The sequence below is a fragment of the Lithobates pipiens genome, unplaced genomic scaffold, assembly GCF_037356315.1.
Source record: "Lithobates pipiens isolate NorthernLeopardFrog02 unplaced genomic scaffold, aLitPip1_a1.2 Scaffold_19, whole genome shotgun sequence".
Lineage (NCBI taxonomy): Eukaryota > Metazoa > Chordata > Amphibia > Anura > Ranidae > Lithobates > Lithobates pipiens.
Genome location: NW_027507764.1, coordinates 134134191 through 134158669, shown reverse-complemented (window position 1 = coordinate 134158669; position 24479 = coordinate 134134191). Strand labels below are relative to the sequence as shown.

General features: G+C 42.0%; 1 protein-coding gene across 2 annotated transcripts in view; it reads left to right on the top strand.

The window, feature by feature from the left end:
* The window catches only part of TRA2A (transformer 2 alpha homolog), a 39781-nt gene extending 24821 nt beyond the window's left edge, over positions 1-14960 (top strand). The window contains exons 3-8 of one of the 2 annotated variants that reach the window (XM_077491292.1): positions 1728-1893; positions 2004-2192; positions 5559-5674; positions 9297-9398; positions 11392-11459; positions 14589-14960. In XM_077491292.1, coding sequence (XP_077347418.1) covers positions 1728-1893; positions 2004-2192; positions 5559-5674; positions 9297-9398; positions 11392-11459; positions 14589-14599 — 652 coding nt within the window. In that variant the 3' untranslated portion in view covers positions 14600-14960. Of the gene's footprint in view, positions 1-1727; positions 1894-2003; positions 2193-5558; positions 5675-9296; positions 9399-11388; positions 11460-14588 lie in introns of both variants that reach the window. The other variant, XM_077491291.1, reaches the window with a different exon arrangement.
* Positions 14961-24479: the final 9519 nt, after the last annotated feature.

Sequence of the window (24479 nt, the reverse complement as noted above, 5' to 3'; positions counted from 1 at the left end):
CTCCTCATACATAGAATGCATTAAGTTAACAAACTTGATTTTGGAACCTTTTTAAAGCCTGCTCCTGTTTGTGAAATAGTTTTGGGGGGGCTGGTTACCTGATTTTGACAGGTAGCCACCTTGAAGCGGAAGGATGTCTATCTGCTACAGGATAGAGCTGCACAATTCTGGCTGAAATGAGAATCGCAATTATTTTTTTTTTTTGCTTAGAACAAAGATCACTATTCTCGCAGCGCAATATCTTTCACATTATACAAAAATGTTCGGCTAACTTTACTGTTTAATGAATAAAAAAAAAAAAACTGAAGTATATTTTTCCAAAAATTGCTTTTTTAAAAGACCGCTACGCAAATACCACGTGACATAAAATATTGCAAAAATTACCATTTTATTCTCTAGAGTCTCTGCTCCAAAAAATATATATACAATTGTAGGAGTTCTGTGTATTTTTCTAGCAAAATATTATAAGCAACAAGTGTCAGAAAAAAGGTTTAGTCTTTAAGTGGTTAAACTGACCTTATTTAAAGGACCGAAGTCCATCCATTTTGATCTAAAAGGAGATGTTGCAATCTTTATTTTATCTTGCCTGAGCCATGTTCTAAACTTGGCAGGCCTTTTTATTTTTTATTTTTTGACAGCTGTGAGCAGAGGACTCTCTGCGCTGAATCAGAAAAATGCTGTGTTAAGATTGGCGTGGGGGGGGGGGGGGTGTTAGAATTACGATCTTGCTTCTTTGATGATCATGTAGCTCTACTACAGGGTGGAAGCTGTACACTGGATTGTGTTGTGATTTGGCCTTTGCCTGCAAGGAGGCTTGCTGCTTCTGTCAATATTCACAGCAGGGGGTGGTCTGCGGGTGCCAGGCACTCCCATGTCCTCTGGCACCGTCCGATCGTCGGTAAAGAACACAAAAGGTCATCTCTAAACAAGGCAGATCACCGTTCTGAGTTCCTGCAAAGTGGGGACTATAATGCTGTGTATAAAAGACAATTTGGCGCCACCTTCCTAAAGTGCTATAAACTATTAAAAGAAAAAAAAAAAAAACTGCAAACTATAAGAACTAATATATATGCACCTCAGCTGTTGTATGGTGAGTGTACATCGGATAAATAAAATATAAGGGCAGCGATTTATTAATGGTGAAAAAAATTATATCCGGTGAATATAAGAAGGTTTTAAAAAAATCTATATAATGTGCTATATTAACCACTTCAGCACAGGAAGCATTTACCCCCTTCCTGACCAGAGCACTCTTTGCGATTTGTCACTGCGCCACTTTAACTGACAATTGCACGGTCGTGCAACGTGGCTTCCAAATAACTGACGTTTTTTGTTTTTCCCCACAAATGGAGCTTTCTTTTGGTGATATTTGATTACCTCTGTTTTTTTTTTTTTTTTTTTTTTTTGCGCTATAAACAAAAAGTGAAAATTTTGAGAAAAAAGCATTTTTTGCTATAATATCCCCCAAAAAAATATAACTTTTTTTTTTTTTTTTTTTTTTTTCTGCCAAAATATTACTATTTGTGGGGGAAAAATTTAAAATTTTTATTGGCTACAGTTCAAAAAGTGGCCTGGTCATGAAAGGGGGTGTAAGTAGTCTGGTGTACGTGGTTAAAAGTCTGCAGTTTTTGTAGCTGCTGAGTTTTTAAATTTTTACACAAATTTAGGTCGAACCTAGGAAAATGTCTGCAGAGACATGCATGTTAATTTTCTTTCCTTGTATTCAGATCACGGTCCAGAAGACGTTCACACAGAAGATATTCCCGCTCTAGGTCCCGCTCTCGTTCACACAGAAGGCGCTCAAAGAGCAGATCCTACACTCCAGAATATAGGAGGCGGAGGAGCCGCAGTCACTCTCCTATGTCTAATAGGAGGCGACATAATGGTAGTCGGGTATGGTTATGTTCTTGATCTGCTGACTTTCTTTACAGCGGTTTGCCTTCTATTGTAAATATTTATTATTTTGGTTTTCTTTGTAACTTTTTTTTATTTGCTTTTCTTAGGCAAACCCAGATCCTAACATGTGTGTTGGTGTCTTTGGCTTGAGCTTGTACACAACTGAGAGAGATCTGAGAGAGGTGTTTTCACGTTATGGTCCCCTTGCTGGTGTCAATGTAGTGTATGATCAACGAACGGGACGATCAAGAGGGTTTGCGTTTGTTTACTTTGAGCGCATTGAAGATTCCAGAGCAGTAAGTGGGGTATTTTTGGTCTATATAATTTATTTATTTCATATAGCGCAAATATATTCCATCCATAGACTTGTTCACATTTCAAAATGGTTAGGACAAGTGTCTTTACAACAGTCACAAATGGAGTAAAATGTCACCTGACTTGACTAGAAAATGTTGTTTATGTGCTAGTTGCAAGTTCCAAGTCTTGGTATCTATGGCTTTGGAAATGTGGTATCGTGACCTTTTTTATTATGGCATATGTAAAATTGCAAATATTGCAGAAAACTTCTTCTGGTATGTGATATTTGTAGATGGCTTTGTATGTAATCCATTTTTTAATTTTTCTCATGAGAACGTGGCTGATCTTCTTTTTTTTTTTTTTTTTTTTTTTTTTTTTTTTTCCCCCCATCACATCATTTTACAATTAATTATGCTACCAAAATGTGTGTTATTTTTAAATGGCCTACAGCATTATTCCTGTTCTTGCTGGAGGCTGCTGTGTTGCTTAAGCCCATGAGCAGCAGTAAATCTTTAGGCTGTCAGCAGATCACCCTCTACGTTTTTAGGCACAGTGCCAAACGGAGCAAGAAGGTGGTGTATTACTGTATTTTAAGCGGTATAGCCACTTACTGTATTTTATTTTTACATAGTTTTACCTGCAAAAGGGACCAGCATGACGTAACCTAGCAAGACTTAATTTTTTGACTAAATTTCCACTTTAAAAAACGCTGCACATTTTATAAAAGCACTGTGGTTAGTGCTGGATTTAGGAAAGTCAGCAGTGTTACACTTCTAAATAGCATAGTTAAGAACTGAGCCTGCTTATGTGACACGTCACATGAACAGTCTCCAAGTAGTGATGCTCTGGCCCAGTATTAAGTGGAGAGAGAAATTGATTGGCCGTTGCGTGCTCTACACCACAGGCTGCGTTTTTGTTTTTTTTGAGTGGGCATGGTGTGTGATGATCACTTTCCATTGTATATCTGCCCCTAATAAGCAAAGCATTATGGTGTAGTTTGAGCATGTGTAGATGGTTAATCTCAAGTGTGAAATTGAAATAACCCTGTCTCTGAATTAAAGGGTGGGGGGGTGCAAAAAGGCACAAATACTTGGCCTGTCCTACTCATGCCCCAAATCTTTGCTAAGGCCTCGGGTAGGTTTGATAGCCTTCAACACTCATAATTAAGACTTATTCACGGTATGCTATGTCCCAAGGGTACACTGACATCTCAAGCAGCAGAGAGATAGTTGGTAGCTATAGCTTTGCTGTAAACCAATGATCGGAGCCATAGATGGCAATACAGTTAAAATGTATGTCCAGCCAAAGCTTTGTTTTTTGGAGTGTGGAAAGTTTGAATGCTTGATTGTCCTAAGTCTCCATCTGCCCTAGAAATGGGCACTATACAGAAGCAGTTTACTTAGGAAGCAGCTGAGGGACCCTGTCACCAAAACCTAGGCTATGTTGATAAGGTGGTGTGTTATGTACAATGCCCTCTTATGGTAACCACTTTATTACATCACTGTTAAAGCCATTGTTTCATCACATATGACGACCCATCGCATTTGGCTACCCGCTGGACTGTGCATGCGCAACGCCGCTATATGCGTTCCACACCTGAGTCCAGGTTCAAGCCCCACCATCCAAGTGGACATAGAGCTAGATTATAATTATGCCAAGCGAAGCAAGACGCCCTGTGTTGGAATGCATATGGCGGCGTCGCACATGCGCACTCCAGCGGGTAGCAAAATGTGATGGGTAGCCAAATGTGACGTCATGCCATCACTGCAGCAGGTCTCCATTACACAACGTAATGCAATTGACAGCTTACAGTGTTTTGAGACTTTGTGCAGGACAAAAGCTACTGATCACATCCCCAATGCCATCTGTTTGCACATGGTGAGGCTGTCAATGAAAACTGTTCTCCCTACAATCTTAGCTGTAAGTTGCATCTGTGGGAGGAGTAGCAGAGGAGAGTGGAAAAGTAGAACCCGGCACATACAGAAATATTGGGGGTTCTTGTTTCCTGCAGGGGATCAGTTTTGCAAATTAAGTGCTGTCATAATCTAATTGTTCAAAATACACACTTGCACGTGTGCCTACACACACTTTTATAGTTAGTATAATGGGCATAGTCTGTTAAATGACAAACACCTTAAATGTACTTGGCTCATCTAAATACAGTAATTATTATTAAAATTATACTACCTTATAAAACCTTGGAATGTGCCATCATTAGGCCAGAACAGGATGTCTAACTTTAACAAAATATATACTAGTAAAGCTTCTGGTCAACGCTTTGCAGTTAATTTTTTAGCATGTGTGATGTAATCAATGACCTACCAATTGGTGAAAGCAACATAAAGTTTTGTAGTTGTAATCAGCAGCCTCTAGGTGGCAGACAGTGAATGTGCTTGCAGTTTGCACTCACGCTTCTCCCGGTATGCTGTTCTTCCCAACTGTAACTGTATGCGTGCTGAAATGGCATAGTCAGTCCGTTTGTCCTTTACCAACTGTAATGCAGCTTCTGTGGATGTGCTTGTTCTTGGTCATTGCAATGTTTATGTAATGGAGCCTCTGCTGGGTGTGTGGTTTTTTTTATTTTTACTTTTTTATTTTTATTTTTTCTTCTTTGTAACCTCTTTGGTGTTAGGACATTTTGCATTTCTTGCATTTTGCTGGCTTGTCCTTTAAAAATGGGGGGGGGGGGGGATTTTTTTTTTTCAGCTGTCTGCTGAAGCAATTGCTCATTCTAAGTTCAAGTGGTTCTAAAGCTTAAACCTTAAAATTAATGCATTCCCTGCCTTAATGTAAAAATGTTTTACGTAGCAGAGGCCAGCCATTGAATTTTAACAAATTTATTGCTGCCTTTGCACTAGAGAGATTGAGTTTAAAACTGCAGTATACATTCCTGGTAGGTAGAGGGGGACAACCATGGCATATGCAAAACCTTCATACACAAAAAAAAATAAAGTAATTCAGTTATTTTTCAGTGCAAGGTAGACTCCTGCTCAGTGCACAGCAAGGTGGGTACTGCAGCAAAATCCCACCTCTCTAGGAATGCGTTTGAGACCGGTTTTGTTTGCCTGCTTGCCACAAGATGGTAACGCGGAATGTTGCATGATGGCGCCCCAGGCTGGCCAACACTGCCATTTTAGCAAAGAGGGAAAGGCTGGTAGGTCAAAGTGAGATGTCATAAACGAGCTGAGGAGAAACGTAAATGACAACCAGATCCTGTGCAGGGTAGTGCATCTGAGCACATAAAGGGGAGATTAATTTGTTCACTGCTGATGCCGCCTTGTTTAGAATTAATATCTGTAATTGTAAAGCGTAGGTTTTATCTGAATTTTGTATACATTTTTTAGCTTTAATGCTTTTTCTCCTAGGCAATGGAGCATGCTAATGGTATGGAGTTGGATGGCCGAAGGATTCGCGTAGACTATTCGATAACAAAGCGAGCGCACACTCCCACCCCAGGCATTTACATGGGAAGACCCACACAGTGAGTGAACTTTCTAGAGCATGTACTTTCCTTGCTGCTTTAAAATACATACATTTATTTTGATCATGTTCAACTTTTAAGAGGATAGTTTATCTTGCAATTTGTGGCTAAAATCGTAAATGCATGAATATATACATATCCATAAATAAATAAAAATTTGTAACACATGAAAAACTTTAACTTGTGCTACATTGCTGTTATAAATGGGGCCCATTCCTTCAGAATTTGTGTGCAGTTTTGCTTGTTAAAGTGTTACTAAACCTAGGGCCCTGCATTCACGATATTTGGTCTCCCACAGTACTAGGAAAATGCAATTTTTAGTAAATATAAGCTATTTAAATGCCTTTTCTATCGGTGTCTGGTTAAATCGTGTAGGAGGAGTCTTCATTCTACTCTGACTGTCTTATGGGGCTGCAGGACCCCGACCCTCTGTCTGGACAGTGCTGCTTGGCCCCACGCCGATCACATGCACGCTCCAAAAAAAAAAAACTAGCCATACACTCTCTCAGCTGGACATTTGCAGTAAGCCCCTCCAAGACTGTCAGATGGATTGGGGACTGTGGAAGAAGGGGATGATCAGAATACGTGATCAAACAACCTTTATATGCCATGCATGTCCCCTCTCACTGCCTATAAGAACCATCAAGTGTCTGAACAGCCGCTATGATCATTCTTATGGTGAAGGGAATTGCTGGCTCTAAAAGACTATCTGATGCCTGTAGCCGCAGGCATCATTCAGATATTGCCGCTCAAAGTCTGCAACATATGTTGATGCATGGGCGGCAAGCAGTTAAGGAGGTTGTAAACCTCTTGGGGGGGGGGGGGGGGCACACGACCCTGCAAGACAAAGGCCTAATGCGCTCGTATGCATTGCTTACCTCGAACGATGCCCTGGATTGGTGTCGGCCCTCTGAGTACAGTACAGTGTGGACATCATCCACCGGAATTGTTTACGGATTTGCAGCTCCGGGGCTGTGATTGGCCGTAGCCACAATGGCCCTGCCGGTCATGGCATGACTCGTGAAGAAACTGCACCAGTAGCCCCTTTCTTTAGTGCGCATGTGCCGATGACGGCTGCAGTGCATCTAATGAATATCCTCTAAACTGTACAAGTTTAGGAGATATTCAAGGTACCTACAGGTAAGCCTTGTTACAGGCTTACCTGTAGGCATAAGTGTTGTAACAGGGTTTACAACTATAGGCTGGTTCTGGATAATTCCTACTAACAGCATCTTTTTTTAGCAAGCATGCAGAAAGCATGATTGTGAAAGGTGGAGGGGTAGCACTGAAGGACACTGGCTGTCTTCACCTTCAGGGCAAGCAAAAGTAATCAGAGGTGGGCAACACAATTTAACAGTGCAATCAAGCCCAAGAAAAGAACTGGATACTGTCTGCAGATGCTGGCATCGCTTGAGGTCTGAACATCTGGTCAAACTTGGAAAATGCGTGCATCTCTAAGTCGGTACACCCCTCACATTTTTGTAAATTTTATTATCTTTTCATGTGACAACACTGAAGAAATTACACTTTACATTGTAGCAAAGTAGTGTGTACAGCTTGTATAACGTGTAAATTTGCTGTATCCTCAAAATAATTCAACACATAGCCATTCATGTCTAAACCACTGGGAACAAAGGTGAGTACACCCCTAAGTGAAAATGTCCAAATTGGGCACAAATAGCCATTTTTCCCTCCCCGGTGTCATGAGACCTTAGTGTTAAATTTGGTGTTATGATTCTTAATGGTCCCTGGAAGTTTGCACCTCATGGCAAAGAAATCTGAAGATCCAAAAAAAAAAAAATTGTTGCTCTACATGAAGATGGCAGAGGCCATAAGATTACCAAGACCCTGAAACTGAGCTGCAGCATGGTGACCAAGACCATACAGTGGTGTAACAGGACAGGTTCCACTCAGAACAGGCCTCACTATTGCCGACCAAAGAAGTTGAGTGCACGTGCGCAGCATCCTATCTGGAGGTTGTCTTTGGAAAATAGATGTATGAGTGCTGCAGAGATTGAAGGAGTGAGGGTTCAGCCTGTCGGTGCTCAGACCATACGCCACACACTGCATCAAACTGGTCTGCATAGCTGTCATCCCAGAAGGAAGCCTCTTCTAAAGATTATGCAAAAGGGAGCCCGCAAACCGTTTGAAGATGGGCAGACCAAGGACATGGCTTACTGAAACCATGTCCTGTGGTCTGAGACCAAGATAAACTTATTTGGTTCAGATGGTGTCAAGCGTGTGTGGCGGCAGCCAGGTGAGGAGTACCAAGACAAGTGCCTTGCCTACAGTCAAGGATGGTGGCGGGAGTGTCATGGTCTGAGGCTGCATGTGTACTGCCAGCACTGGGGAGCTACAGTTTGTTGAGGGAACCATGAATGCTAAAATCTACTGTGACATACTGAAGCAGAGCATGATCCCCCCCCTCCCTTCGGAGACTGGGCCACAGGGCAGTATTCCAACAAAATGACCCCAAACACACCTCCAAGACTACCACTGCCTTGCTAAAGAATCTGAGGGTAAAGGTGGTGGACTGGCAAAGCATATCTCTAGACCTAAACCCTATTGAGCATCTGTGGGACATCCTCAAACGGAAGGTGGAGGAGTGCAAGGTCTCTAGCTCCGTGATGACATTGTGGAAGAGGACTCCAGTGGCAACCTGTGAAGCTCTGGTGAACTCCTTGCCCAAGAGGGTTAAGGCAGTGCTGGAAAATGATGGTGGCTACACAAAATATTGACACTTATGGGCCCAATTTGGACATTTTCTCTTAGGGGTGTACTCACTTTTGTTCCCAGCGGTTTAGACATTAATGGCTGTTATTTTGAAGGGACTGCAAATTTACACTGTTACACAAGCTGTACACTCACTACTTTACATTGTAGCAAAGTGCAATTTCACATGAAAAGATATAAAATATTTACAAAAATGTGAGTATACTCTTGTAAGATACTGTAAATATTATAAAAAAAAATTGTATTTGTCTTCAAAAAAGGCATTGCATTGACTATCCAGCTATCCGAAGTGGTTCGATTAAGACTTTGTGCACACTCTCACAGACTCCTTTCTTAATGGTAACAGTGTTTTTTGGCAGAGAACCACTCGTGTTAAGTGTCCCAAGTGCTTGGGAATTAATTCGCTTTGGCCAGGTTAATAATTCTGGCCATTGAAATTAATGCTGAAGTGCCAAGCATGCCTAGCGTTTAGGTGTGTTTACCGGTTTTTTCTGCCAAAACTCTGTTGCTCCAGGATGCACTCAGGGTATGGGGTTGCTTTCTGCCGCTACACGCCCCTGCCTCTAAATTCCTGTAAGCGCCACTGTGTGAATTGTCACATAGGCTAACATGCAAGGGTGTTAAGAGGCAGAAAAAAATAAAGCCAAAAGTCCAGTGTGCATGAGGCCTTAGATTTAAACCGTATTTGTAGCTGCTTTTTACTGTAGAAACGGGGCTGTAGTGTTCAAAATGCTGAATGAAGGGGTTGCGTAACAGTGTATGTGGTGGTGAAATGATGGCAGCTGCTTAGTGACCTCTACCTGATGTTGGACGTGGCATCTTTTTCTGGTCTGCGGTTGATCCCATATAACCTCTTCTCTTTTTTTTTTTTTTTTTTTTTTTTAAGTAGCAGTAGCAGTGGACGTCGTCGAGATTATTATGACAAAGGCTATGACCGAGGCTATGACAGATATGAGGAATATGACTACGGCAGCAGCAGATATAGCAGCAGGTACAATATTTTTTATATATATTATTTTTTAATTTTATTCTGCTTTCAGTTAAAATATAATTTTAAAGACAACTTTTTTTCAGTTTGGGATAGAGTAGAGTGGGTTTAGAGCAAGTCCGATTTTAATTGCAGTTTTTACTGGTAGTTTTACCCCATTGTCTTGTTTACTAAAATGAGTTGTCACTAGAATGATGTAAGGGAAATATTCAGATGGGGACACTTTCTAGTTACCTTGGTGACGACCTGAAATTCCTTCATCTGGCCTAGAGGATCGAATTGTGGAGGGTATGCCTATGATCCTCCATATCTCTGTACTGGCCCGGGTGGATGTGGTATGCCTACTCGATCTAAGTTCTTGCCGATCTCCTTGCTCTTTTTTTCCAGGGACTAATTTATCATGTTTCACAATTTTGCTGACCTTAACAATAGAACTGCTGAAGCCCCGCTTCGAGACAGTCTGAGGCCAATGCCAATGATGCTGAAGACTGCTTCTCACAGAGCCCATATTTGAATGTCAAATGTATACATCAATTGATGTCTCACAGGACTTGGACCCTAGAAGGTTATCCTCATGTTCAGCTGCTGGGTCTGGACGAGTGTTTGGTTTTAACTTTTGACTGGGGCCAGATTTGTGCTTTTTGATCTTGGAGACTCTTGGCCTCATTCGTTGGTTGAGCTTTTTCTGTACTAAGCATCTCCCATTTAGTCCCACCTGACATTCCCCTAAGGCATAGAGGTTTTTGAGGCACAGAGGGAATCCCAAAACCAATCCCAGTGCTTCAGCCCGTGTAAAAAATAAAAAAAACACCTGCAAGACAAAGGCATAATGTGCTAGAGTGCATCACATGTTATGAAATACCTTAGAACAAATCACTCTCTCAGTGGCCCCCAGTCACCACTGAGAGGGCTGACATCATCCTTTCTTCCGGGATCATGGGCTCTGTTACTGTGAGTGGCCTGAGCCCTCTGTTCTGGCAAGAAGATCTGAAGTTCCGCCATGGCAAGCTGGACCTTCAGAGTGCGTGCGCCACTGACTTCTGCGGCTGCATGCAGGGTGAACATCTCCACCGTGCATGTTTAGGAGATATTAATTTTTTACCTACAGGTAAGCCTTATTTTAGGCTTGCCTGTATGTAAAAATCAAAAAGACGAGTTTACAACCGCTTTAACCACTTGCTTACTGGGCACTTAAACTCGGCTCCTGCCAAGACCAATTTTCAGCTTTTAGAGCTATCACTCTTTGAAAACTACACGGTCATACAACACTACCCATTTATTTATTTTTTTGGTGTTATTTGATCACCTCCTGCGTGTTTTTAAATTTTAAAAAGGACAAATAAAAAAAAAATACAAAACCGTTTTTATATTTTGTTAATAAATTTTGCAAACGGGTAATTTTTCTCCTTCATTGATGTATGCTAATGGCATGCATTGATGGGCACTGATTGGTGGGCACATATGAGGCGGCTTTGCCTCTCCCTACTCGAAGACCGATGTCCCTTCAACAGAAGTCAATGAGCGGCTTTTTTTTTTTTCTCCTCCTAATGTCGGCTTGAGAACAAAAAATATTACCGATCCTCTGTTTACATCACGTGATCAGCTGTCATTGGCTGACAGCTGATCATGTGGTAAGGGGTCGGGAGGGATCTCATTGACTTGGGTGATCACAGCATACCCTGCAGGGGTGTGTGGCCAGCTTGCAAAGAGGAAGACATCTGTCGCCCTCGGCAAAGCAGATGCGCGCTGTAGGTGTCATTTGGCTATAGCGTGGATCTGAAGGAGTTAAGTGAAGAACAAAAGTGTGTGATGTGTTGGGTTTTTTTATTTTTTTTTACGCCATGACTATACATGATCCTAGGCTTGGCTGTGGGAAAATGTAATTTTAGTATGCGTGCTTTGCATTCGAGAGGTTATCAGTTGAGGTGTGAGGCACGTTTAAACTATTAATCGCTTCAAATTCTTGTCTTATACTTTTTTTTTTTTCTCTTAGCAGGAGACGTTCACCTTCTCCATACTACAGCCGGTACAGATCTAGATCAAGATCCCGCTCTTACAGTCCAAGTAAGTGTTTTAAACCAGCGTTTTCAAGCATGTCATGTATTTGTATGACATTTTCTATCTTGATCTGGGAAAATTTCAGTCTGTACAAGGAGGATCTGTCCAACCTTTGTTCAGCGCTAGTCTTCAAAATCAAATTCATATCTATACTTGGTAATCCATACATGCAAATTGTGTTTTACACAATTTTACATTTAAGTGAAAGCCAAATCTTTCAGTCTTGCTTTTATCCATGTGTACACTAATCTACCCTTAAAGAAGAACTGCAGTCTGCTCGCATAATTTGTAATAAATCTTTGCCATTCTGAAGCTTCCCTCCAACCACTTTATAGATTTTATATATACTTGTGACTCTCTCTGCTTTTCAAATATGCTGCAGAAATCTCCCTCCACTGATCTGGCTGCAACCGCTTTAATTTTAACTGTGTGGGCTCCTGTTCACTTCCTGGATTTACAGACACACACTTCCAGCTCTGCAGCTATGACAAGGGAGCCCGCAAACCATTTGAAGATGGGCAGACCAAGGACATGGCTTACTGAAACCATGTCCTGTGGTCTGAGACCAAGATAAACTTATTTGGTTCAGATGGCGTCCAGCGTGTGTGGCGGCAGCCAGGTGAGGCGTACCAAGACAAGTGCCTTGCCTACAGTCAATGATTGTGGCGGGAGTGTCATGGTCTGAGGCTACATGTGTACTGCCAGCAGTGGGGAGCTACAGCACTCTAGGGCTGGAATTATTGAGCTCGCTCTTTCCCGCTTGCAGCGATGCCTCATGTGTGGTTTTAAGTTTTCATAGGCGGGGGCAACTCACGTATGCGTTCTTCTGCACACAAGCTTAGCGTGATGGGGCGCGTTTTTTAAAATTTTTAGCTTTTTATTTTTATTTAAAAAAAAGGGTCACTTTTATTCCTATTACAAGGAATGTAAACATCCCTTGTAATAGAAAAAAGCATGACAGGACCTCTTAAATATGAGATCTGGGGTCAAAAAGACCTCAGATCTCTTATTTGGACTTGCATGCAAAAAATTTTTTCATTTTGAAAAAAGATAAAAGTGCCCTTTTCTTAAAAAAAAATAAATAAAAAAAAATAAAAAAGTTTGCTGCTATGGTATGGAGACGGGTGGGGACCATCTTTTCCCTCACTTGTCTCCATACCTACCCATGACAAGGACACGATCGCCTCCACCGCTGCTGACAGCTCCAGTAAGTGGTGGAGGGCCAAACACGGGGGTACTGGGGTGATGGCAGCTAGCTGCTGCCATAACTATATCTGTCCCCAAATTGGGGACGTACATCCTTGTGGCGGTTGGCAACAAAATACGCGTCAACAAGGGTGTATCATCTCAGCTGGAGCTACGAAATATTGGGATACACATTTCATGCAATCACTAGTTGTAGGGCTCTGTATTGTGACATTGCGTAACTGCCTTTGTCTGAATCCTTCATACTTGACACTAGGTGGGTGGCACTGCAGGCCATGGTTTGCGTGGGCACAGCAGCCTATTAAGTTGAATGGCCTGCGGTGCCTCCTGAAATGCAGGAAAAGGGACCCTGCAGCAATTCAGAAATTGCAGCCAGAGCTGCAAATGCAGTGCATGAGTGATTTCCAGTGCGTGCGGCTTGCCTTTTTAATGCTAGATTAATGGCACCTGCACATGTTCCTGCTTCAGGAACAGGTAGTTAAAGCCAATTTTTTTTATTTAACCACTTCCAGACCGCCCGCCGTCATTAGAAGTCGGCTGTCAGATAAAAGTTGTCTCTGCGGCAGATTCGCCACGAGATCACCTTTAACGGGAGAGGTGCCCCTCTGGCCGCTCCCTAATTGTCTCTGCTGCTTACAGGAGTGGTGGAGACTATCTGGTCCATTCCCTTGCAAGGCATGGAGTCAAGTGAGGGAAAGATGGCACTCGGTCATCTCCGTGCCATTGGATGACGTCAAATGTCACCGACTAATGGTCTTAAAGGGGACATTTTTTATTTTTATTTTTTTCATTGCATTTAAGTGTAAATGAGATCCGAGGTCTTTTTTTGACCCACAATCTCACATTAAAGAGATCCTGTCATGCTTTTTCCTATTACAAGGGATGTTTGTTTACATTCCTTGTGATGGGAATAAAAGTGACCCTATTTTTTTTATTTTTACACGGTCCATAAAAAAAAAAAAAAAGTTCCTCATCCTGCCAAGCTCGTGTGCAGAAGCAAACGCATACCTAAGTCGTGCCTGCATATGAAGACTGTGTTCAAACCATGAGTGGGGTATCGCTGGAGCGAGAGCAATAATTCTAGCACTAGACCTCTAACTCAAAACTGGTAACATGTAGACATTTTTAAAAGTCGCCAGTGGAGATTTTTAGGTGCCAAAATTTGTCACCATTCCAGGAGCGGGTACAATTTTGAAGCATGACATGTTGGGTATTGTATTACCTGGCATAACATCTCACAATATAGAAAAAAAATTGGGTTAACTTTACAGTTTTCATTTAAAGTGTCCAAAAAAATGGCACTTGTAAGACTGCTGCGCAAATATGGTGTGACAAAGTATTGCGGCGACTGCCGTTTTATTCTCTAGAGTGTCTGAAAAAATGTATATAATGTTTGGAGTTCAAAGTAATTTTCTAGCAAAAAAATGGTTAACTTGTAAACAGATTTTAAGAGGCTCAGTCCTTTAAGTGGTTAAGGCTCGGTTCACACCAGACGCGGCACGACTTGCCGCGACCTCAGCGGCGACTTGCAAATGACTTCTGTATAGAAGTCAATGCAGGTCGCCCGAGGTCGCCGCAATAGTACAGGGACCTTTTTTCTAAGTCGGAGCGACTCGAGTCGCTCCTACTAGAATGGTTCCGTAGTACAGAACGGGGGCGACTTGTCAGGTCGCGGCGCGGCAAGTCGTGCCGCGTCTGGTGTGAACCGAGCCTTATGTAATCCCTGAATTAAGATCCATGCCAAATTGTCTAGAGTGCCAACCAACCACCATTTAACAATGCCATTCCTGAATGGGAATTTTCCCTCCTCAGTTAAAAAAATTACAAACTGATGCATTGTTATATTTGAAAACTCATCTGTGTAAATACAACTGTTGGCAAAAAGATATTGAGGTTCTATTTTTTTTTTATTTTTTTTTATCCTTGTAGGACGTTACTGAAGGTATGAAGATGAAGACCTTAAAGGACCTTTAAATATCTGATGCATACGTTTGGCCCTACCCTTTTTTTAAGAATTTGTAAAATTTTGCAGAGTTCTGTTGTACTGTTTATGTGACTTAAAGCAATGGTATTGCCATAAGTATGGTGTAGGCCGAACTTCTGGAGATGTTGAAACTACAGATTTTCAAAGCGATTTAGTCTTTGTTTTGCAAACCGGAATACATTTTTGTTTTCTTATCCCTTCTGTTAGGAGGTTTTTTCATTTATTTTGTGAACAAGCTGTATTTAATGAGCGTTCTACTTACAAGGGAACTATTTTGTGATAGTAACTGCGTGTATAATAAAAAAAAAATGGAAAAATACTCGTCATCTTTTCCAAAAAGCCAATTTACACGTACTGGTTAATCTTTCCTTCCAAACTATTCTCAGCTCTCTCACTTTACTTCTATATTGCAGAATTCTGAATTTACATATAAACATCCGTCATTTTTGGCAGCATAATCTTTAGGCAACGCTAAGACCACTAAAAAGCAGCTTTAGTCTTCCCAAAAAACTACTGTTGCTTGCTTTTTTTTAATACAAGTACAGTTGCCTGTCCAGGGATCCAGCATTGTCCTAACACTGCAAAATCTTATTGCAAAGTTATAAAGGGTACTCAAACTATCATTTTACTTGCCTTGGTTTTTTTTTTTTTTGTTGTCCCCTTTCCTGCAATGCTGGATCTACTGTAAAATGTCAGATGGGATGCAGATTTTCTGTTTAGTTGAGGCCACTTGGCACATGCCACACAGCCCTTATGCTCTGCAGAGTCCTATTTAGTCTAAGCTGCTCACTGACGTGTTCAGAAGAATTGGGAGACTACCTCATGTTGAGTGCACCCCTATTAGCTTCACTTTATGTGGCTGATGGTAGAACAGGTTTAAAAAAAAAAAACTGGACTTCTGTGAATTTTTAATTCAGTATCCCTGGATTACAGCCTTAATGCAGCCATTTATGCCCAGGGCTCAGACATGCTTGTCTCTTCTACTCCATTTCTCAACTGGTGTCATGTTCTGATATGCCGGTCCTAGAGGACGCAGAATCTAAAGAGGATGTTGGGGTGCAGCATTGGTAGGAAGCTGCAGAGTCCTCCTCTCCCACATTGTCACTATTACAGTTGAGCTTTACTCAACATGCTTACTAACATTCAAAAGCATATTGACTGTTCTCAAAAATCTTAGCATTGTACAGAGTGACTCCTGATTTGTCTCGCCACGCCCCCTTTGGACAATAGACCTGCAAAAGTTTGAGCTTCCTTTCATGAGCTTATAGAATGTGCAGTCTGACAACTCGCTATACTGAAGAGATTTCCTTTTTTGTTTATAGCGCCAAAAATAAAAACCGCAGATCAAATACCACCAAAAGAAAGCTCTATTTGTGGGGGAAAAATGTCAAATTTGGGTACAACATTGCCTTACTGCGCTATTGTCGGTTAAGTAGACGCTGTGCCGTATCGCAAAAAAATGGCCTGTTCATTGAGCAGCCGAATCTTCTGGGGCTGAAGTGGTTATAATGTAAGCTTTCTTGTGGTGAACTTTGAACATTTTAGTGTCTTATACCATAACAAATGTTCAGTTCCTTTTTAAAATGGGAAGACTCAGTATGTGGTGGAAGCCCTTGGTGATGACCAAATAAAGCTGAACGCTAGTGTTTGTCCCTTTTTTTTTTTTTTTTTTTTTTTTTTTTTTCATGCTTATGTGGTATTCACTATTGTATACCCCCTCCTCTTTTATTTTTTTTTTATTTTTTTTTTATTTTATTTTCTTTACGATAGTTGTGCATGCAACTGCCTAAGCCCTCGTTTAATCAGAAAAGCTTTTGGCAGAATCCATGGAACAGGTTTGAAAGGGAAGAAGAGAATGCCATCATGCCCTTCAATTAGCCAAAAAGTGTCTAGTGAGGGAAAATGCACACTGCATATCTTCTAAAGTAGGGATCCTCAAACTAAGGCCCCATGTTATAAAGAATAGCTCAAATCCCAAGCCATATATATGAATGTTGGTCAATAGTTTTTAATATCTGCTTAACCTATATTCATAATTTAATGTTTTTTAATCCAGCATCTGTTAGTCGACATTCAAAGAATATTGAACCAGCTGCATTCATTTGTTACAGCTCCCCCTATTTGATATGCTGAGAAGTTCTCTTAAGATTTACATCAGCAGGAGCAAAACTTGGAATTTGAGAATTTGCACTAGAGTCCCTGAAGTATATAAAATGGGTTAAAATTGTGCAAATCTATGGAAAAATATTAGCTTTGGGTCAACCTGCAAGGTTAATTTTAATACTCCATCCAAAATAATTTGGATAGTGTGTTTTTTGAAGGTTAAATTTTAATAGCACACGGTTTGTCATCCCAACCAAATATTGGCAGAGTGGGTTCACTAACATAATGGTATGCATAATGCAACACAGTGTATGTGGGAAGAGTCTGGCAACGCAAAACTATTCCTTCTGCTGGGCAGAAGTAATGGTAAAGTGAAAAGATGTACTCTTATTTTAACCCCTACAATGCTGTTGTCTGCTTTTGCTTTGTATACATGGAAGAACCATAAAAAATATTAAACTGTATTGGTTAAGACTATAATGGCCAGTTAACATTTGTGTTTGAGAGCACAGATGAAGAAACATGGCTGTTCAGCCAAGGGTTATGGACTAAGGCCATTAATGCACGACTTTCAGCTTAAGTCTAGAACAAGCATGGTGTAAGCTAGTAGTCATTCATTGCTTGTCTCTATCAGACTGTGTATGGCCAACCTCAGACAGTAGAAGCAAATACACTTTTTATATATATTTTTTTTTTCTTTGTTCATTGAGGGACAGAGGAATTATTCAGATACTACCATCTAAGGAGGAATGGACTCCGGCCCCCAAAAATTGTGGGCTAGCCAAAAAAGACTTGAGGACAAGAAGTTATTTTGATTTCTAACTTTATCTTTTCTCATTTTTTTGAATTATGAAAAATATTTCTTGGATGGAGAGAGATAGATATCTAATTCTCAGAGAGAGGTTCTGTGGCTGACTGCATGGTGGTGTGGTTTTTTTCCCCTAATAGTCTTCAGCACAGCCACCTGAGACCTTGGCCCCTCCCCTCTCTAGGAAACACCTGCACCATCTTTCCATAAATTTGCTCCTCCTCAGTTATTTGTGTTTTCCTCCAGGAGGAGAGACACCAAGGAAACCAAGCCCAGGAGCTCAGGCAGATGTCCTGGAAAGCAGCAGAGGCTGCTTGGGCGAAAACTGACCTGTAATGCCGCCCCTGCATCACTGAGTGCAGATAGAGGTGGGGGGGGGGGGGGGGGGCTTCTGTTCAGCTCCGAGGGAGGTGCATGGCCCGCTGTCTCATACCCCCAGCAGTGTGAGGCACTCATTCATGCAAACCACGTTTGGTATTGTGATCGGCGGTGGCTGTTAATGTCACGTCCGGCGAAGGGGGCGCACGCTTCTGGTTTCCAGCCGCGTAACATTAAGAGTCTGGCATGGGCTAGAGGAGCCACATACGCTGTAGAGACAGCAGAGGCTGCAGTGGTGACGCCAGCACGTCGGACACCGAAGGAAGGGATACTGCTCCAGCCATTTCAAGGTAAGGGGAACCTAGGGTGGAACTCCCCTGCCCTAAGCCACCCCCCCCCCCCCCCTCCTCAAGGGTACGTGAGAAGGGGGGGGGGGAATAGTCAAGGTCCTTCCAGTGTCAGAGGGTGGTTCATGGGGCCCCTGGTGAGGGTAGCCCACATGAAACATGCTGTGCACCTGCAATGTTGCAGGTAGGAGTATGGCAGTTTTAATATGGGGTTTTCTTTGTCATTGCAGTAAACAGATAAAACCAAGCCCTCTCACAACTCAAAAGGGGTGCCCTTCTTGTAAAAATACACTTAAAGATTTCTGGGGGAAAGCATTGTGTAAGGAATGTATTACTAAACTAGTGCAAGAACATTCCACTGAACAGGGCAATGATTTAGCGGCATCTGTTAAGGAACTATCCAGTACCCTTTTTTTGAGCCTTTCAAAAAAAAAAGGATTTCAGATCCCACAGCTGCAGACTGCTCCTCCTTCAGTACAATCAGCACTTCCAAAGACAAGCACTACCCTCCACTAGTGCAAGTCCTTTAGTAGCCCCTAGGGAGGAGGCAGAGGACGAGCCTGGCTCCCAAGAATCAGAGGGGGTGAGGCACTGGAAGGGGATTCCAGAAAACCCTCCTGATTCAAGCTCTCCCCCCCCAAGGCATTGAAGAGGAAGTAAACCCTGGTGAGTTTACTTCCTCTTTCATTCCCTGCAAAGGTAAAGCATAATGGACTACTATGCATCGCATAGTAGTCCATTATGTGTCACTTACCTGACACAGGAGCCAGCGATGTCACCGCTGTCCCCTGTAATCCGGCACATCCATCTTCTCAGTGGGTCTCGCCGCTGTTATTCGGCAAAGCCGTGATGACGTCACTCCCGTGCATGCGCACGGGAGCAGCCACATCGCCATTGACGCCAGTGCGCCTGCGCGCCGCTATCTATGGCGCATGCGCCTGTCTTCAAGTAAAGATATTTCTTGGACCTACAGGTAAGCCTTAATCTAGGCTTACCTGTAGATCAAAGTGTGTTGTAAGGTTTTACAACCACTTTAAAGAGATAGGGTTTTCATTTGCAGATGACGAATCCAGTATGGAACAAAACCCAAAAGTTAGATGCAGCCTTCTCACAAGTTTCCCGGCACACAGATTTAACTTTTGAGGATATGGGGGTCTTATCTGAAGCAATGGATAAGAGAATGGACTCTCTATTAAAGAAGTCATGGGACTCCACAGTGGGAAGCCTAAAACCAGCAATGGCAGTCATGGTGGTGGCCAGGAATGTAGAGTTTTGGTTAAACCGTATTCAGGCACTTATCGAGGAAGGAACTGCAAAGGAGCAGATTTTATCCTCATTTCCCACTCTTCTACGAGGCATTGCAGCCAGATCTTCGGCTCTAGCCAATTCTACCAGATGGTCCCTATGGCTAAAGACATGGCAGGGGGACTGCGCATCCAAAGCCAAACTGTGCGGGATCCCGTTCACAGGGGACCTGCTGTTTGGGCCAGGATTAGAGAAGGTACTGGACCGTACAGCGGATAAAAAGGGGTTTCCGCTAAAACGGAAAGCAGCTTGGAGTCAGCCTCAACGGAATAAAAAGAGGGGACACAAAATCCCGCTTCTGAATGCCCAAGACCGATAACCAAAGGAAACCTTGGGTCCAGAGAGGGAAAAGCAAGGGAGGAGCGCTTTTTTGTCATCCTGAGCAAACCTGCAATAAACAATGAAGTAGTCCCTGGGGGAGGAAGACTGGGGGCCTTCATCTCACATTGGGAAAAATATCCTCCAATCAATTTATTTTAAGGTCAATAAGAGAAGGGTATTTTCTAGAGTTCTCAAAATCACCCCCAAACAGACTTTACACCACCAAACTTCCAAAAAAACAGAGAAAAAGCCAGAGGGTTAATGAGGTCCATAAAGGATCTCAGAAAACAAGGTGTAATCATAAAGGTACCAAAAGAAGAAAGAGGACAGGGCCTCTACTTCCACATATTTGGAGTACAGAAACCCTCAGGAAAGGTCAGGCCAATCCTCAACCTCAAACCCTTAAATCTATCCATAACTTACAAAAGATTCAGAATGGATTCCATATACTCAGTAAAGGCTCTGTTACCCCCATACTGTTATATGGGTTCACTAGATTTAAAGGATGCGTACCTACACATACCGATACATCAAAGTTGTCAGAAGTTTCTAAGATTAGCAATAGAAACAGGAAAGGAGACCATACACCTTCAATTCCAGGCTCTACCCTTCGGCCTATCATCTTCGCCCAGAATTTTTACAAAAATTCTAGCGGAATCTCTGGCACCATTGCGACTAAAGGGTATATCAATCATTGCCTATTTAAACGACCTATGTATACAGACGTTCTTAGAAAGTCTAGGTTGGTTGGTAAATGTAGAAAAATCAAACTTGCAACCCATGCAACAAATAAAGTATTTGGGATATATAATAGACTCAGTCCAACAAAAAGGTTTTTTTTTTTACCCAAGGAAAAAATAGGGAAAATTCAAAAAGAAATAAGAACAATGCAGGCCAATCTACTATGTTCAATAAGAAAAATAATGTCAACACTGGGGTTGCGAACGTCTGCAATCCCAGCGGTACAGTGGGCAAGTTACATTTTCGGCCGCTGCAGAGTGTTAGTACCGGCAAAGGTAAAATAAGACCCTATGGTGGTGGAGAAGGGCAGAAAACGTAAACAAAGGATGGGTATGGATCCTACCCATTTCCCGAATCCTAACCACAGATGCAAGTGGCATAGGTTGGGGAGCACATTTAGACTCCCAGATAACACAAGGGACTTGGGGGAAGGAAGAGTGGACAAGGTCATCCAACTGGAAAGAGTTGATGGCAGTATGGCTCGCACTTCAGTCCTTCCAGAAAGAGTTGAGAGGACATCACATACAGATCAGATCAGACAACTCATCGGTAGTAGCCTACATAAGCAAGCAGGGGGGAACCAGAAGAAGAGCTCTATGGTCTTTAGCAGAAGAAATCTTGAAATGGGGAGAGAAAAACATACTCTTTTTTTTTTTCAGTAGTCCACTTAAAAGGGGATTTAAACAGTGGCAGATTTCCTCAGCAGGAAGAAAGTAAGAAAAGGAGATTGGATACTAAAACAGGAGGTATTCGACAAGATTACAAAAAGATGAGGAATACCTCAGGTAGACTTATTTGCTTCAAGGGAAAGCAGGAAAGTTCAAGCATTCTTCTCCCTGATAAGAGAGGATGGAGCGCTCGGAGTAGATGCATTAGCGCAGAAGTGGGCATTCAGCAAATGTTATGCCTTTCCCCCACCAGTGCTACTACCAGCAGTAATAAGAAAATTACGTACAGAAAACGCATCATTAATTCTCATAGCACCTCAGTGGCCCAGGAGACTGTGGTTCTCTATGCTCAAAGAACTCGCCATAGAGCCCCCTTGGTTGCTACCAGTCCAGGAGGACCTACTATCTCAGGGCCCAGTGTAGTGTCCACAGTTGGAAAGGTGGAAATTAGCTGCCTGGTATCTGAGGAGCAGCTGCTAAAAGCAAAAGGGTTCTCAAGCCATTTGATAGAAACACTGCTGAAAAGCAGGAAGGTTGAGACACATAATATATACCAGAAAGTATGGAAATGTTTTAGCAGATGGTGCACAGAGAAGAACTTCAAAACACCAGTGCGCAGTAGCAGTCTTAGAATTTCTACAGAGTGGGTTAGATGAAGGACTAAGCCTAAGTACATTAAAGAGTCATGTGTCGGTTTACCAGGAAAGAAGTTTAGCTTCAAATCCATGGATGATCAGACTCTTTAAATCCGTGAGCAGACAGAGGCCGATACAGGGTTGGACCTGTCAAGTGGGACCTGTCACTAGTGTTGCAAACTGACAGCAGACCCCCTTGAACCACTAAAGGATTGCAGCCTGAAGATGCTGACGCTTAAAGCAATCTTCTTGGTAGCAATTACTACAGCCAAAAGGGTCTGTGAGATAGAAGCACTATCAATCAGACCCGCCTTTTTCCAGATTTTCCCGGACCGCATAATCTTTAAAATGGACCCGGGATTTCTGCCTAAAGTAGTCCCAAGATTTCAGAGGCCAAGAAATTGTGTTGCCATCATTTTGTCCAAATCCTTCTCAGGAACAAGAAGTAAAATTCCATAATTTAGATGTTAGGAGATGCAGCCTACATTATTTAGAAGCAACAAAAACAATTAGAAAGACAAAGTCTTTATTTTATTTTCTGGAGCTAGGCAAGGGCACAAAGCTTCAAGAAGCACAATAGAGAGATGGCTAAGAGAAGCCATAGAACAGGCTTACAAGTTAGGAGGTATGCAGATCCCAGAGGGAATCGGGGCACACTCTACAAGGGCAATGGCAGCATCACAGGCGGAGAGAGCTGGAGCAATGCCGGAACAGATTTGTAAAGCGGCAACATGGTCCAGCTTTACCACTTTTGTAAAGCACTATAGAGTGGACTTATGGTCAGCTAAAGATCAGACCTTTGGACGCAAGGTCTTGCAAGCTGTGGTCCCGCCCTAAGGGTAAGTGCTCAGTTATCCTCTCAGGTGGCTGTCCTGAAAGACGATTAGGGGAAAAACAAAGTTACTTACCGGTAACGTTCTTTCCCAGAGTCTTTCAGGACAGCCGGGTACCCACCCAGATGTATATCAAGACATAAAGATTTCATTACAGGAAATATGATATAATTGAGTATGTGTATCATATGTTCTTGTCTCCCCAGCAAACTGGAGGTGCTATTTAAAGAACTGAGGAGCAGCAGGGGAGGAGGAAATTTATGGAAAGCTGGCGCAGGTGTTTCCTACAGAGGGGAGGAGCCAAGGTCTCTCAGGTGGCTGTCCTGAAAGACTCCGGGAAAGAACGTTACCGGTAAGTAACTTTTTTTTTTGTTTTGTTTTTTTTAAGTCCTAATGCCTGGCATATAGATCGAAATTCATCCGGTTCAGCATTGACTGTACACATTTTGATTGATAGGTAGGATGATTGTACTCAAGTTGATCCATCGATTGACTTGGGTACAACTAGCATGTGTGTTTTGTAATTACTGGCAGCAGCTATAGGCGCTAGTAGTGATCTTTGTGTTCTGCAGGCCAGGAAGTTGGAAGGAAAGAAAATTGTCCCGATTCCTTTGTGACTAACATGAAACCGTCAGCTTTTCCCCAACAATTTTTTTTTTAAAGTCTTAACATTTTTAAAAATTATACATGCACAAAGTAAAGTGGGGTGGGCGGCAGAAACGCAGCTCAACGGCACATTTTTTTGCTGACCCTCGACCCCTGCCAACCTCTGGTCTAAACAAGGTCTAAGACCTTGTTCATGCGGGTCATACCATAGCAAGGGTGTGTTTTTAGCGGTGGGATGCCTAGGTGTTCCATTGCTCTTATGCAGGCAGTCAATAATGTAACTTGGGACACAGGAATACAGCTGCTGTGTGGATGTGAAGAGCAGGGCCTGGTAGCAAAAGGGTTAAATCTAGTTACAATTGATAATGAAGATCTGCCTGCACAGTACAGACAGGTTTAATTATGGCAAACAACTTGAAAGCCCCCTTATTGCCAAAGGGAACTATGTAGGATTATTCCTTGCTGGAGGGTCCAAAATATAGCATCTAAAAAAGTAAGCAATTTTTTTAAATATTTATTTTTTGTAATATAAAAAAGGACTTCTGCGCTACTACACAATGAATAATAAAGTAAGCAAAATATATGGAAGTGCTGCCAAATCTGAAGTGATCAATCACATAAAACTAAGAAAGCTGAATGCATAAAATGTATGTGACTTAGCGCATAACCTACATGATCTAATAACCACAAAATGTATTAAATAAATCACTGAAGACAATAATTAAGGCTGGTAGGAATAAAGCATAAACAAGAAAGTGCATTAGCAACAGTGCATACAATAATCAATATGTTATAGAGTGTTCGTAAAGTGCGCTCACTGTGGGAAAAAAAATAAAGTGCTACCTGTTGTGCAAAATACAAATCTTACAAGGTGCAACAAATTATCCAAAGGTCTGTGTCCATTCACTCCCAATTCCTGTGATTAAAAGTGCTTTGTGAATCCTATAAAATGCTTTCAGTGCCCTTACCTCATGGGCTTGGGAAAAGCGCTCTTATAAAAATCCTATCCCCACCTCTGTGAATATGGGTCAATCAATCCAGCAATACAGGTTAGGTATGGAATCGAATGGTCACTCAAACTCCATAATGGTATCCACATGTAAAATAGTGCATTACCCAAATAATATAAACTTTATTAATAAAAATGGCCA